The sequence below is a fragment of the Trichechus manatus genome, unplaced genomic scaffold, assembly GCF_000243295.1.
Source record: "Trichechus manatus latirostris isolate Lorelei unplaced genomic scaffold, TriManLat1.0 scaffold00101, whole genome shotgun sequence".
Lineage (NCBI taxonomy): Eukaryota > Metazoa > Chordata > Mammalia > Sirenia > Trichechidae > Trichechus > Trichechus manatus.
The window spans coordinates 6,216,689-6,232,880 of record NW_004444037.1 but is presented as its reverse complement, the minus strand read 5'-3'; the positions used below and the strand labels follow the sequence as shown (position 1 = coordinate 6,232,880).

The 16,192-nt window shown below is 49.0% G+C and overlaps 1 protein-coding gene across 2 annotated transcripts in view; it reads left to right on the top strand.

Annotated features, from left to right (window-relative positions):
• Positions 1-308: 308 nt before the first annotated feature.
• Positions 309-16,192, top strand: part of PDGFRA (platelet derived growth factor receptor alpha) — a 50,838-nt gene continuing 34,954 nt past the window's right edge. Inside the window, exons 1-3 of one of the 2 annotated variants that reach the window (XM_023737338.1) lie at positions 309-639; positions 11,563-11,623; positions 13,136-13,453. In XM_023737338.1, the coding sequence (XP_023593106.1) occupies positions 11,575-11,623; positions 13,136-13,453 (367 nt within the window). In that variant the 5' untranslated portion in view covers positions 309-639; positions 11,563-11,574. The remainder of the gene's footprint in view (positions 640-11,562; positions 11,624-13,135; positions 13,454-16,192) is intronic. The other variant, XM_004382895.3, reaches the window with a different exon arrangement.

The window sequence follows — 16,192 nt, the reverse complement described above, 5'->3', positions numbered from 1 at the left end:
GAGTTTCTCCAGAAGGGATATTTCTAGATTCCAGATTTATATTCTCTCTGAGCATAAACTGCATTTTTACGTGTTCCTTTTCTTCTTTTTCAAGAGAATACGTAACGGTAGAGCAGCGGAGGTTAACATACCCCAATTGGGGAGGCAAACTCATTCTGGAAATGACGGGTAGTTTGTATTTTCACGAAACCTCTTCCTCCGCAGAGCATCAACACCTCCCCCTTCCACTCCCCCACCCCATCTGGTCGGCTTCTCCCCGCCCCCCCCAAGTTGTTGTTGAAGTCTGGGGGGTTAGGGCTGGACCCCTTGATTGCTTAAGAGCAAAAGCGAAGGCTCAGTCTGGAGGCTGGGACAGTCAGAGCGCTAAGAGTTCGAGGGAAACTTTTATTTTGAAGAGGCCAAGGAGCGGGTGGGGGGGGGCTTCATTTTCTGACAGCTATTTACTCAGAGCAAATGATTAGTTTTAGAAGAATAGACTATAACATTGAATCAATTACAAAACGCGGTTTTTGAGCCCATTACAGTTGGAGCTAGAGGGAGAGAAACAGAGGAGGAACTGCAGGACAGGACTGGAGGCCGTGGACACACTTTTTACTCCATGAGTAGGATTTTCATTGTGGATTGACATAGGAGGAGAAGGTAAGAGAGAAGAAAAAATGATTTTTATTTCTAAGGGAAGCCCTTGATCAGACTGGGGCTGGAAGAAGTGAAGTAACTTCTCTCAAACTTTGTGCGTTGGGGGGAAAAATGGAGTTTAATTCTGGTTGTGCGTCCAGAGAATAATTTATTCTGAATAAACTTCACTTGGGGAGAAGATAACCATAGAGTTAGAAAGTCTGGGGATTTTAAAAAAAACACATTTTCCAGACCTATTTTTAAAAGTAGTGTTTTCCTAACAATCCTATGACCTGTCAAAGAAATTGTTTAGGCTTACATTTTTGAGGTTTTTTGGGGGGGTTGGGGTGGTTTTCGTGGATGCTGGGACGAGCACTAAGTAACCCTGGGGGTGAGGGCAGAGATGTTTTGCCCTCTTCTTGGCAATGCATCTTGGAAACCGACAGGTTTCTAATGAATATTTTCATTCCTCGCCCGCGGTTTGGCGGGACAGCACTGCAACCCGTGGTGTGGAGCTCGCTGGGGAACGAAGGGAAGCGAAGAGGCCGAAAGGCGCTGATGGGGCTTCGGGGCGGGAGAGGCGTGAAGGGCTCAGCTGCAGGAGGGCGGATCTGGGATGCTGGCCGGGTGCACATGGCGCCTGCCGAGCGCGCGTAATTACTGGACGGCGCTGCGCCCGGAGCGACCTGGGTCCAGACTCAGCACAACTGCGGCGGCTGCGAGACAAGCAGAGGGGGCGCGGGATTGGGCGAGGGTTTGAGGAGCTTCCCAGCCATTTGCCGGGTCAAAGAGGTGCGAGGGAGAGCGGGCTCAAGCCCCGCAGTGCGCTCGGGTTGCGGGGGCGGCGGCGGCAGCGGCGGCGGCGCGGACCGGCGGTCTGGAATAATGACAAACACATTTGGCCTCGAGTGAAGAAGTCGTCGTCGCCTCGCATTCCAGCAACTGGGATTTGAGGAATTTAGAGCTGCGCTCCCAGAGGCTCTTATTGTGCGAGGTGGTCTCCCATCCCCACCCGTTCCTGCACGCTTCCCTCCTCCATTGGAACCGATTCTGCAAAGCCTGGGGCTTTGCTGCTGGCCGGTGCCGCCTGGCCTCAGGAAGGAGAGGGGAGGTCGTCAGAAAAGTACCCAATTTCTGGTGGGGAAGGTAGTTAGGGACGTCTCGGAGCGGAAAAACTTGGTTCCAGGTAAGACAGCAAGGTGGGAGGCGAACCCTCCTCTCCCCTTCCTTCGGGGCACTGGAGCCCTGGAGCGCACCCCCTGCCGCCTGTGCTCCTCTCCGCGCCGGAAGCGTGGCACTCGCCGCCAGCGCGCGCCCTCCGCTGCTTCATACTCTTCAGTCGCCTCCTTTCTTAGTACCCTCTTTGCGCTTGCCTCCCCGCCGGCGTCGGAGCCTAGCGCCCCTCCTTCCTCCGCCATCTATCCCCGTGGAAATCGACTTTTACGTGTGAGATTAACTTCTCCCGCAGCGTCAGGGGAGCGGGCGGCGTCCACTTGGCTCCGAAACAACCGGGCTCAGCGGCTCTGTGCAGAAAGAGTCTTGGCCACCTCGGAGCAAAAGAGGGAGTGTGACCCGACCCTCGTCCGGAAGGCCGAGAGAACCTGGAGCCCGGGAGGCCCAGCTAGATGTGCGGAAGCTGCCAGCTGGCCTAGTTCTGAGTCTCAGCTGGGAAGAAAGTGCTGTCTGTCCACTGTCCATCTCTCCAACAGCCAGAACGCGCGTCCCACATTTCGCGTCCCCAGCCCCGCCAAGACTTTAAGAATTTGCAGAAAGAGGGCCTGGAAGAAGTTGCCACTTACTTCTTCTCCAAGGGTGGGAGGCAAATGCAGGCTAGGGAGAGAGCTTGGATGGTCCCTATCAAGTCCAGGTCGCTCCGCGCCGGACCCAGTTCCTTGGAAAAGCCCTGGGCTGGGCGGTATGGGAAATAGCTTTTTTGGCGCCGTGGCCGAATTGCTTAACGTTTTGGACCGACTCGCCTCGTTGCGGTCGCTCCCGACCAGAACTAGGCAGCTTTTTGGAGCACTGGAGGCATCAAGGGCAAACGGAGCACAACAGTCCTCAGCCGCACAGCGTTCGTACCAACACCCTAGAGCCTAGCGAGCCCCGGAGTCTGCTGGAGGGGAGGAAGGGGCACCCGGGCGCGCGCACCTCACCCGTTGTGGCGCGCGGTCTGGCTTTTACACCTTCTCCGATCTAGCCGACCAGTACCCTGGCGTTGTTGCATTGCATCCCCTCCCCCTTCTCCCTCCCCCTCGGCCGCCTCCTTTCCACAGTTCGCTCCCCGACGAGCGGCAGCGGTGGCGGGGGTGGGGGGGCGGGGGGTTGGACTAGCCTCACTTTGACTCCCCTGTTCGGTCCCTGCTTGGAGGCTCTTGCACAGTTCTGTTTTTGGCTTGACCCAAGTGCAGCTATATTTTAGGCCTGGAGTCGGGTGGTGGTGGCGAGGGGGGAAGAGGTGGTAATGGGGCCCGGAGAATGCGCCTGCCGTTGACCTCCAGTGACTCGGCCCTTTCGCCAGCTCTTAGGCTGATAGGGATCCGATGCAAAACCGGGGCTCCTGGCTCTCCGCCCGGGGCTGCTTTCCTCTCGGGGAGCGGGCTGAGGAGGGATACAGGGGGAGGGGCGTAGGGCCGGGCTTTCCAGCTGCAAACGCGTCTGGCGCCGAGGCGGGCGGGTTTTGCGCCTCCTGGGGACGGGACGTGGGCGGCGCGCCGCACCCGGACGTGTCCTGGGGACGTGGTGACCAGCGCCTTCCTGCAGACCCTAGCGGGCGGGACTCCCTCTGGCCTCCTGGGAGCTGCGACCGGGTTACTTATCGCTGGTGGGAAAGTAACGATTTTGGAGGAAAAGCTAAAAGCCTACTCGGGGACCGAAAGGTTCGGCTCTTAGCGTCCCTAGCAGGATCCGCGCGTGGCACCAGCCGTCGGGGAGGGGGTCTTGTTGGCTTGCCCTGAACACTGGGCGCAAGGTCCCGAGATAACTGCTTCTGCCGATTGCTCTCTAGTCTGGCTCTGCGGGTGCTTGTCTTTTGCTGTAGTGGCTCGGCGGCGTTTCCTATTGTTTTACAGTGAACGCCGAGCCAGCGAACGTTCGGAAAAGTAGATTGTTGGAGAGAGAGAAGATAAAGGCGATCTAGGGCTTGAAGCGCTTCCTTCCCAGTTTCCCAACGCAGACTCCCCTCGCCCCCGTGAAGGAGAAGAGAGAGACGCGGGCGGGCGCGGGGCAGCGCGGCAAAGGCGAGCGTCGGGCAAAGTGGCACCAGGGATGGAGAGCGGGCTCTTAAAAGCCGAGGGGGGCACAGTCTCTGATGGCCTCTGGCTTCCCCGCGAGCCGCAGCTGCGGCCGTGGGTCTTTCGGGCCCATAGGAGGCGCTAACGCTCGGCTGTAACCCTAAACCGCACCCCCTCCCCCGCGAGCCCGGCCCCTCTCCTTCCACCCCGCCCGGCCCCCTCTCAGGTCTTAGACGAAAACAATGCAAACGCCGAGCGTCTTGCCTGGGGCTGGACCGTCGCTGAAGCGCTGAGGCCAGGCACGCAGCGGGCAGGGGCGCGGGGCCACGGAACCGGGAGCGGGCGTCGCCACTAACACCGGGCACCGAAGGCGTGGAGGCGGCGGCAGGGGGAGCGACCCACGCCGTGTTGGTGTGAGTGTGGCTGGGTCCAGGGCCGGGCGGTGTCGAGGCCGGACGGTACCTGGGCGGAACCTCCCTGGCTAAGGTTTGCCAGCGGTGGTCCCCGGCTGCGCTGTCCGGGACTCTGACGGAGCTTGAGCGGCGGGCTAGCGAGCGAGCGAACGGGGTGAGATTCGCGGGGCTGCTGCGCCCTCTAGCGGGCTCCTGAACCGCGGTCAGCTTTCAGCCCACCCCGGGCGGTCTGCGCCACCGCCTCCGCGTCTGAGCGCCGCGCTAGGACTAAGGGGGAGCCAGAACGAATAACCCGGGTCACCTTTTCCCCTTCTTGAGGCGTCAGATAGAGGCCTTGCAGGCACCGTGTGGCCCCAGGAGGAATTGGGTGGGCGAGAGGGGGCTGAGGTCCCAGGGTATGGGGATGCGGATGGGGGTGTCATTATAATTAAATGTGGAAGAAGAGGAGGAAGGTGGAGGATAAGAGGATCCCGGACGCTCTTGGGGGAATAGCTGTCGACTTTTGTTTTCAAGTCCTTCACAAATTCCCCTGCCGCGCAGGCGGCCTGTTGCTGTTTGTGTGTTTTACGACCCTGCATTATTGTGCAACGGGAACAGTCGCTTCCAATCAGCCTGCGGTTCCCGGGCTACGCGATCGTCGCGTCCCCCTCCGGGTGGGTTTATGAGGGTTGACAATGGCGTGCGAACAGATTGGGCAGCACGGTCCAGGTGGCCTCCTCTCTGCATCCGCCTGTCCCCCTACCCCAAGTGCGTGTAATCTTCGATGTGGCGAGACAAAACCCTGAACAACCCCACCTCCTCTCGAGTGGCTTTTCCTGCTGCACTTTTGCGGCCTTGGGATGGCAGCTGTTACTGCGTTGTTTTCCTGGCTCCGAAGACCTGGATGCCTTGGTGGACCCGCTCGGAGTGATGATGATTCCTCATGGAGAATGCTTTCCCTCATCGAATTTTCCTGAGGCCCCAAGGATATTTAGGCATTTTCAGTAGCATTTTCCTATTCTTACTCAGCAGGCTTTGAAATGAGCTCACAAAACCGAAAAGCATAAACTAAGAAAGGAAGAGGTTGGAAATTAAGATTTGGGACGGTTTAGCACAAAACGCCTTGCTGCGAACCCCCAGGTGCACGTCCTTGGACCAACACTTCCATCTGCTGGTCACATTCAGTAACTGCAACGATTCGCTGCGGGCATGTGCTTCGCGTAGGTTCTAACCAAGTAGTAGTGGCGTTGGGAGGATGCGTTTTTCGCCGGGTTGTCCCAAGTAAAAGACGATGACTCGTTTCTTTTCTTATGAAGCTGCAAAAATCACTGGAAGGACAACATGTGTTTTGTCGACTTTTGTGTAGTTTTCGCCCTACTTGTTAAGCCTTTGCATTCAGATAACGCCCAAAGTGCTTTCTTACCACTTCAGATTCTCAGAGCTGACTTCTGATTCTCAGAGCGGAGCTCTGCAGAAAGAAGGCGGGTATTTGCATTTCTTTTTATGTGCCAGGAAACCTAGTGTGTGTGTTGCGGGGGGGGGGGCGGAGGGCTTGGTCACTTCGAAGCCAAAGCTGCTACTCTTAAGGTTGTCCCTTTCCGAGTCACACAAGTTGGATGACAGTCAAAAGGAAGTGTCACTTTCGTCTCCTGTGGTTAAATATCTGGTGCAGAGAGGGGAGAAAGGTTTATGAGTTTAGATTGTCCCATAAAATGCTCCCAAGTCAAAATGCTCCAGCCCCACCCCCTGGAATGTCTGATGAAGCTCAGGGAGATCAAAACAACAGAACAAGCCCTGGCTGGGTGCAGAGATCCTGGTAGACACACCCTCTAGGGGAAATAGGAAGACGATGTGGCCTATGTAGACCTGCATTTGGATTGCCTGGGCAGAAGGTTTGAGATTGAGTAGAACATTCTCTCTGTAGCAGAGAAAAGACAAGCTATGTAATTTTCACAGTTAGAATTAACTCAGGAGGGCTGAAATTAAGAACCTCGGAAATCTGACTCTTGAAGTCATCAGTGGCTTTTGGGGCTATGAATCTCTGGTGGCCTTTAATCATGCCAGAAAACCAAACCAAACCCGTTGCCGTTGAGTCGATTCCAACCCATAGCGACCCTATAGGACAGAGTCGAACTGCCCCATAGAGTTTCCAAGGAGCGCCTGGTAGATTCGAAATGCCTACGTTTTGGTTAGCAGCCTAGCTCTTAACCACTATGGTACCAGGGTTTCCAGTCGTGCCAGGGTGGGGTGAAATTCAATCTTCAACAGCTTTGCAGCAAGATGCATGTGCAGTTGGTGATCTGGAAGCTAGCTTTCTGACTTTCTGAGAATGCTGTGCGCTTACTGTTTCTGGAAAGAGGGCCCTGGCTTTGCTTGCTCTGTTTACTCTCGAGGAGAGCATGTTGTCTTTGGTTAAAGAGTCACACTCGGTGGCTCTTCATTTGTGTGCAGAGGGCAAGATGGCAACAAGTTAAAGAGAAAGAAGACTAGTGATTGCAAACATTTGTTTCACTGTGTGATGTTGTTATTAGCTGCCATGGAGTCACCTCCTGACTCCTGGAGACCCCATGCACAAGGGAAGGAAATGCTGCCTGGTCTTGTGTAATCCCTGTGATTGGTTGCAGATCAGACCATTGTGATCCATAGGGTTTTCACTGGCTAATTTTAGGAAGTAGATTGCCCGGCCTTTCTTCCTAGTCCATCTTAGTCTGGAAGCTCTGCTGATGCCTGTTCAGCATCATAGCAACACATGAGCCTTACTGACAGAGAGGCGGTGGCTCACTTGAAGTGCATCGGCCAGGAATCAGACTGGGGTCTCCTGCAGGAAAGTTGAGCATTCTACCACTGAACCACCAACCCCAGGCTGGAGGTGGCAAGGGCATAGGAGTGGACTGCTGGCCTGGGCCAGGAATCAGGGTTCAGATCCACCTCTCTCCTAGGCAGGAGATGCAGGGCAAGTAGCTTGACCTCTGGGGCCTCACGTTCCCAGGGATGTCAGAGCTGGTACTTCAGCTTCCCTTTACTGGGATTCTGTGAAAATGTTTCAATATTAAAATCAGTAGCTACAGTTTCCAAAGCACTTTAAATTAAGCAGTATAATTTATTCCTAACAATAACCCAGTAAGGCAAGCAAGCAAAAACAAGACCCGTTGCTGTTGAGTCGATTCTGACTCATGGTGACCCTATGTGTTTCAGAGCTGAACTGCTCCATAGGACTTTCTTGGCTGTAATCTTTATGGAAACACGTTGCCAGGCATTTCTTCCTTGGCATTGCTGGGTGGATTTGAACTGCCAACCTTAGGTTAGTAGCCAAGCACAAACTCTTTGCACCTGCCAGGAACCTTAAGACAAGCAAGCAAGTAAGGTATTATTAGTCCAGATTTATAGAAGAAGAAACTGAGGGTCAGAGAGATGAATTGTATAAGTGTCAGACCTGGGGCTAGATCCTAGTCCGATGTGATTTCCATCATATCTTCTGAGAGAAGGAATGAGGACAAGAGAATGGGGGGACAACCACAAGTCCCCTGCCTGAGGATGAACATAACAAGCACTCTCTCTTCCCCTTCTGTTTCTCTGACTTGTGGCAAATACTTCTTGAATAGTGATTATAGAGGATTGGGATTGCAGTCCAGCATAGAGTTGGTATGAGAGAAATAATAATGATTTTTTTTTAAAAAAAGATTTAAAAAAATTTTTGGTAAAAATATATATAACAAAGCATTTGCCATTTCCACATTTTTTTCCCCCAAGTACAACACAGTGATCTTAATTACGTTCATCGTGTTGTGCAACCATTACGGGAAAAAAGATTTTGCTGAAATCCATTGTGCCCCCCCGCAGAGTGATTTGTCTTTGCTGGCTGTCACAGTGTCTCATCCCCCTGAATCTGTAACCCCAATCACTGACACACATCTGACTTTTGGGTGAGCTCCAGGATAGGGTGGCTTATGGAGGCTGAGAGTTTATTCCCGGCGATTCCTGTTGCGGGGCCAGTAGGAGAGAGGCTGTCCTCTCTCCCGTGGTTTCCCCATTACCTCCCCATGGGGCAAACTCTTTGCAGTTATTCGAGAGGATATTGTCTGAGTTACAGACGAGTCATGACATGAAGCTTCACAAATACTCCTGGCTTTCCAGCCAGGGAGCCCCTATTATCAGAGCAGGGAGTTGAAATCTTCAGCAAACACATGTTGATTCTAAGCATTCGCATCATTATCACTTGTGAGGAGGCTGTGTTTTCGTTGCCCACTTTGTATGTCGGTAAATAATCCTCGCCGGCATCAGGTCCACCGTATCTAGACGCGCAGAAGGAAATCTGACGAGGCCTGGGCTATAAAAGCAGCGAGCCCCTCTTTTAAGCTGGGGAATGCTTTAAAGATGCATGGTTGGCAAGCCCTGCTAATGAAATACAGGATATAAATGTGATAAAACGCGAGGCATTGGGCTGGCTCTGGAGGGCTCTTTTGAGGTTGGCTAAGTGGATTATCAGTGGGAAGCTGATATTTATATGCACAAACACATGGCCCTTACTGCTAATTGCAGTAAATCAGGCCAGCCGGTCAGCTCTGGAATGGAAACCCTGCGTCCCCTGGGCACAGGCCAGGACCCTCAGAATCCACCAGCCAGCCAGCCCTGTGTGAATTGCATTTGGGTTCACAGCACTGTGGTGAGCCTGAGAGGGGAAGCAGGCTCCCATTTGCATTAGGAAATAGTTGGGGGTGGGGGAGTGACAAGGCTGAAACATTGACCTTCTCTTAAGTGAGACCATATGGTGGAGTGGAAAGAGCATGGCTTTTGCATCACACAGACCTTATGTTAGAATCCTGCCTGTGCCATCAGCTGTGTGACTTTGGGTAATTTGCTAAACCTCTCTGAGCCTCAGCTGTCACTCGTTAAAATCAAATAATGTCTATATCACAGAGCATGCCTGCGTTACACTTTGGCTCAGTAAATATTGGTTTCTCATTCTCTTTCTTGGAGACAAGAGAATATCACTTCTTTGTCCAAAATAAGCCCCCTGTTACCAGCACTCCACCAGCATTCCATCTCTCTTCCCCTTCCATTTTCCTAAAGGAATTCAATGAGGCAGAAATCTGGTTCCTGCCAACAGACCACCTTAAAGCAAAAATCCATAATCAAGCACCACCAAAAAGGGCGTTTAGGCTCTTATCAACTGGAGCATCAACAGCAACAACAACAGAAATTGGGGAAAAACCAAAACTAGGACTAAACACAAGCATACATTGACTGTCTCCTTTTTTTAAAACAGTTTACTCATGAATAGTGTATACACAGTGTCTTAATTGCTTAGCACTGCTGTAACAGAAATACAAGTGGGTGGCTTTAACAAACAGAAATTTATTTCCTCACAGTTTAGGAGGCTAGAAGTCCGAATTCAGGGCACCAGCTCCAGGGGAAGACCTTCTTTCTCTGTTGTCTCTGGGGGAAGGTCCTTCTCTATTTTCAGCTTCTCTGTTCTTTGGTTCCGTGGAGATCTAATGTGGCATGACATCTTTCTTCCCCCATACTTTTTTATATCTCAAAAGACTTAAGACCCGCCCTACACTAATTCTGTTTCATTAGCATAACAAACAACCCATTCCCAAATGGGTTTACAACCACGGGTATTGGGGTTAGGTTTTACAACATGTATTTTTTGGGGGGCACAATTCAATCCATAACACACAGTCTTGGTTTCCAAAGCCAGCGACGCAACAAATTAAGTCGAGTCAACTCACTCTGCTGCATGAATTGAGGCTTTCTGAGGGCCCCAGTGCCGACCAGGCCAAGGCTGAGATGGTGACTATGGGTTATCTTAAAGCTTGCAGCCCTCCCAAGGTTCCTCAGTGTGGGGTCTTCAATCCAACCTTGGATGCTCAACGTTCCCAACATCTGCAAACCCATTTACTGTGCTTTTCATTGAGCACTTTATCAAGGATTTCATGTGGGAAGTGGAGGGGGAAGTAAAGAGAGGTGGGTGGGAGGTGTGCATGAATATGGAAAGAGAAAGAAAAGGGACCTCTTCAGAGAGTTCACTGGAACAGACCCTGTCACCCCATGGGCAACATGGGCCTCTCTTTAATTTCTTTCTCTCCCTTAATTTCCTTTCCCACTCCTTTCCTTCCTGCCTGCCCACTTCTTTCTCCGATTGTGTTTGATTCAGTTTCAATCTCTCTTGCCACTTCTTCTTCATTCCTCAGACTTTGTTGTGGGAAGAAAATGTATTGTCAGTTTCCATAGAAGCTGCGTTTTATCCTATTGTCTACTTCACCCTCCCCACACACAGTTTTGTCACACTTTTCTCTCCCATTTCCTCTCCCTCGTCACTTTCTTTATTGCTCCCCCTTTTATTCCTGTGCCTTGGGTTTTCCACGCCTCATTTAGCTCGGCTGTGAATCAGCATGTCCTCCGATAACCAGGGCTGTATCCCAAAAGCCCCAAAACCAAATCCATTGTTGTGGAGTCAATTCTGACTCATGGTGACCCCATATGATAGAGTAGAACTGCACCATAGAGTTTTCTTGGCTGTGATTTTTTTATGGAAGCAGATTGCCAGGCCATTCTTCCGTGGTGCCACTGGGTGGGTTAATAGTCCAGCACAAACTGTTGGCACCACCTATATCACAAAGGCATCCTCTAAGTGACATTGGTTAGTGGGAAGAATTCTAGATCTGAATGGCCCTTAAACATAAGATATTTGTTCTAGCACAAGCAACTTTCTCAATGGTTGTAGAGGATGTGGCCTCTTTGTATAGCAAAACACAAGTAACAATCCTTTTTGAGTGAAGACAGCTTTAGTTTGAAAGTTGAGGAAATACGTAAGTTTATTTCTTTGTGTTTCTCGTTTATAATTTAAATGGTCTAAAAGGAGCAGTTCTCCTGTATTCTTGGACACATTCCAAGACAATAAACATGGACTTTTCAGAATTTGAAAGCCGCATGCAATCACAAAGGGCTTTCAGCTTCAGCTGATTCCTGCCATGAACTTGGTGCTCCATCAGGTGATCTGATTCTTTCTTCTTAGGCATCTTACTGGGGTTTTTTTTTGTTGTTTTTTTTAATTGTGGTAAATATATAGGTAGCAAAACTTTTGACATTTCTACAATCTTCACAGGTACAGTTCAGTGACATTAACTATGTTCATTGTGTTGTTCAGCCATCACCCTTATCCATTCCCAAGCATCTTACTGTTTTAACCGTGGTATCTTAAACGGGGACATTTTTGACAAAAATGATGCTGTTAACATTTCCCATAGTGCAAAACACAAAGAGAGTTAAGCTCCCTGGTTGTTTTACTGGCTAACACTGATTCTGTTTGACTTTTTCAGTTTTCCAGAACTATGGGGAATCCCCAACGAGCACTCCTCTTCTTAGGCTGTCTCCTCACAGGTATGAATCCCAGTCTTCTCTAAGTTCATTGTCCCCGGGGGACACTTAGGTCTGAGCTCCGAGGTATGTTATTACCTGTACTCTGTGTAGACAGTTCAAAAGAGAGAAGAGAAACAGAATTATAGAAAGTGATCTAGAGTGACCACAGACTTTCAGTTCCTTTTGCTGTATTACACTATTCCGTTTTCCCAAGAATGCCCTCCTGTTGCAGTTTAATATATGTACATTACTAACACGGAAATGTTATTAGTAGTAATAGTCTAAATTCTCCCACAACTCTCTTCCTTTTCCTGGGATGTGGGTTTCCGGTAGAGGTGGATAAGATGAATTCAAGAATGTTCAAAAGAAATAAATAATAGAAAGTTCTAGCTCGGGAAATCATAACCTGTCTTAAACGGAAGATGCTTAAATTGTTTGAAAATCTCAGAGCCGCCCTTTCCTTGGAATCTAATTGATAGGAGAGTGATTGAGTCAGGGGGAATCTCATTAACTCTTTCCCACTAGCAGGATGCCATTGGAGGTAAATATTTTTTGGAATTTCTTAGTTTTCATCCAGATATTTGTGCATTACAGATGTTCAGCATGAAAGCGATGCTTTTCTAGTCTGAGGAGTTAGCTTAACCTATTAATGTCTTTAGGTCTTATCTGTATGGATATGGTGGGTTTGAACATGATCAATAATTTAGTAATTCAAAACTCCACTAACTACACATACCCCATCTACAGGGTGCTGGGTGACCCAGTTGCACTTACAGCCCCTATCTTAACAAGTGGCAGGAATGACAGTGGTCAGATCCTGAAGTTGGGTGTGATTCCCACTTCAGGCCCCTAGAGACCATTAACCGATAGTTAAGTAAACCATAATATCTCTCGCATCCATTTTATAGGCAGGGGAAGCTAGACTGAAATTTTTAGTTCTAAGATGAACTTAGAGTTTTCACCCTAAGTTTTATTTATTTTCAAAAATTAAAAAAAAAAAATTCTTATTTTTTGAATCAAAATCCACATGACCCTTGCTTTGGTTTCTGGAACTCATTAAAGCGAGAAGGCCTGCTAGAGTGTTGCAAGAAATGGAAGTCTGCCTTGTGCTTTGTTCAGCCGACCTGCCTGCCCCAGTTCTCATCCCATTTTTCACCGAGGGAAACCTCTGCAGGCAACATGGATAATAAAGCAACCGTATGTGCTTAGCCTATGCCATCTTGGGATAGTTTATGGTTTCACATAAGAGTCTATAATATGGAATTGGAGTATGATGTCCTCTATCCATTTGAGCGTCTAGAGGAGTGACTTGGGGGAGTTTAGGGGGGCTATTGAGGCCTTTGGAGGATTTGCCTCTCTCAGCAGATGCCGTGGCTGTTATAATGGGGGGCCTTTCATGGGTGTCCAGGCTAATGGATTTTTGCGTAGAAACAGCCATCATTCAGATAAGCTGCCTCTGTTGTTCCCCTCCGTTCTCTGGGCGAGACCGTCCCTTCTGGCCACATCCTATTCAGAGCGTGTTTCCTTTTACAGGGCTGGGCCTCATACTCTGCCAGCTTTCATTACCCTCCATCCTTCCCAATGAGAATGAAAAGGTTGTGCAGCTGAATTCGTCCTTTTCTCTGAGATGCTTTGGGGAGAGTGAAGTGAACTGGCAGTACCCCATACCTGTAGACGAGAACCCCAACGTAGAGATCCGAAATGAGGAAAACAACAGTGGCCTTTTTGTGACAGTGCTGGAAGTGGCTGGTGCCTCGGCAGCCCACACTGGACTGTACACTTGCTGTTACAACCACACTGAGACGGAAGACAGCGAGGTCAAAGGCAGGCACGTGTACATCTATGTGCCAGGTGAGTGGATGGGGCCCCAGGACCGACTGTGCTTGTCGATGTCTTGTCTCTTGTGTTAACTGTACTAAAGTTTCTTAACTATAAAAATAAGTGTTTGTTGTAGAAGATTTGGAAAACACAGGCAAGCACACGGAATTAAATAAAGATCATTTGTAGTCTCGTTTTCGAGAAATGTTCGTTGTTGACATTTCAGAGCTGTATTAAGTTTTGAAACCCATTTTTATTATATCATGTCCCTTGGCATGGGTGTTGTGAGAAAAATCTGAAATATACTCATTTCTATTCAGTTCGGTCAAGTTTAGCAAGTATGAGCTGTGCATTTATTGTGTGTCAAGCACTGTGCTAAGTGGAAAAATTAGATAGGCTCTGTCTTGGAATTGCTTTATGATTCATTATAGTTGTTTTATGTAATGGTTATAATTATACTTTAGATTCAATACAAATATGTATTTATTCTTGATGAATTAGAAGGGACTTTTTTCTTCTTTTTAATTAAAATTTAGAGGAAAATCCCATACTAATGGTATCCTATGTCCGCTGAGAAGCAAGGAGTAAGATAGCATTAAACCTGACCAGTTCACCTGGTGTCATTGAGTTTCTTCCTACTTAGAGTGACCCCATGTGTGTCAGAGTAGGACTGTGCTCCATAGGGTTTTCAATGGCTGATTTTTCAGAAGTAGAATGCCAGGCCTTTTTTCCAAGGTACCTCTAGATGGACTTGAACCTCCAACCTTTAGGTTAGCAGTCAAGTATTTGCACCACCCAGGGACTCCAGGATTAAACATCCAAGGGTTTTATTAGAGGAAAAGCCTATGAGAGAGAATGAGGAGAAACTCATTGCAAGTCTGATCCTGAGTGAAGCAGAGAGGGAAGGAAGGTGGGGTGGAAGCCTCTGCTGTGCTATCTAAGGGAGGCTGGGCAAATCCAGAGCCTGGAGCCACTTGGCTGTTATAGGCCCTTGTGTCTTCTAGGAAGGGTCTGTCTTAGAACTGTGCTCCACTCAGTCATTGGCATGAAGCAGCCCTGAGGGGCATGGCCTTGGTGCAAAGTTTGTGATGGATTTCAGAGGCGGTGCCCTTGGACAATTATGCCCCTGTAGTTGGAGGAAGGAGCCCTGGTGGTGCAGTGGTTAAGAGTTCGGCTTCAAACCAAAAGGTTGGTGGTGTGAATCCATCAGCTGCTCCTTGGAAACCCTATGGGGCAGTTCTACTCTGTCCTATAGGGTCACTATGAGTTGCAGTCATCTCTAAGGCAACAGGTTTGGGTTTTTTTTTTTAGTTGGAGGAATGTGTGGTGCATTCTCATGGCAGCCACACCAATAGACTAGGTGTAGGCAGGGGCTTGATATGCATTTGGTTCATCTACTCAGCATTCACTGTGTGTTGTTTTGTAATTATATCGATTATCTATCTGTCTGTCTGTCCACCCATCTACCCATCCACCCACACATCTACCCACCCACCCATCCACCCACCCATCCACCCATCCACCCATTCAGCCACCCACCTATCTATCTCAGCTTTTTCCAAGAACAACTGCTAAAAGAAGCACCATGATATTATTCAGACATTGCATGGACAGTACATGAAGGTCGGGGAGACTTGCATTTTAAAGGGAGGCCCAGCTGATATGGTTTGGATACTAAACTATATTTTAACCTGAAGTTAACTTGCAGATTAGTTCACTGAAATCTTTGCTAACAGTGTTCAAGAATTTGGAACTCTAAAAACAAATTTAAGCAATGGCAATTTCAGTATGTAAATGGGTGAATGAAAGGGGAATGTAGCTAGAGTAACCCCTTGCCGTAGATGCTGACTCATAGCGACCCTGTAGGACAGAGTAGAACTGCTCCATAGGGTTTCCAAGGAGCAGCTGGTGGATTTGAACTGCTGAGCTTTTGGTTAGCAGCTGTAGCTCACTGTAGCTCTTAACCACTGCATCACCAGAGCTCCATAGCTAGAGTACTTGGTTTCAAAAACAAGCACACAACAAAGGCCATACTGTTTACAGCTGTTACCATCCTTGTTTTGCCAGAAGTAGTCTCCTGTTACGGAAGGATGACTTTTGAGTAGATGGTTCCCGTGATGTATATTATCTTGTTTCTGACTTTTCAAGATTTTTTATTAAAATGACTCCTCGATCTGCTTCCAAAAAATTAGCCAGTGAAAATCCTATAGCTCACAATGGTCCAATCCCATTGTGCACAGCGTTTCCATGCGTTGGGGGCTGAGCGAACAGCAGCTAGCAGCAGCGACAACAGCATCATAGCTATGGATGTCCTCAAGGATCTGGATCCTCTTCCCTTCTTTCATGATACTGTTACACAGATGTACCTTCCTTCCTAATAGCACAAAGTTTTGTTTCACAAGGGGTGGGTGTTTAGAATGTCACCCCAGCTTCATTCAGACATAAATGCTACACTGTGTTCCTTCAGCCAAAGCCTCTAAATGAAGAGAACAGCGGGAACACGAGCTAATTAAAGGTACATGAGTCTTGTTGTTTTAATCTGCTTAAGATTGTATGAAAATTCTTCTAGTTCTCCTCTCTCCCCAGCACAAACATCACCCAAGTAGCCTGCATTGTTGGTAGACAGAGATCTTTTTATTTATAACTATGGAAAGTAAGGGACCCTTTCTGAAACTGATGGCTTGAGGCTCTCAGTATTTCTGACCACAGTAGCTTAAGTAGCTAGTTTTCTTTTGGAAAGATAATTCTCAGGCTATGGAATTATAAATTTTG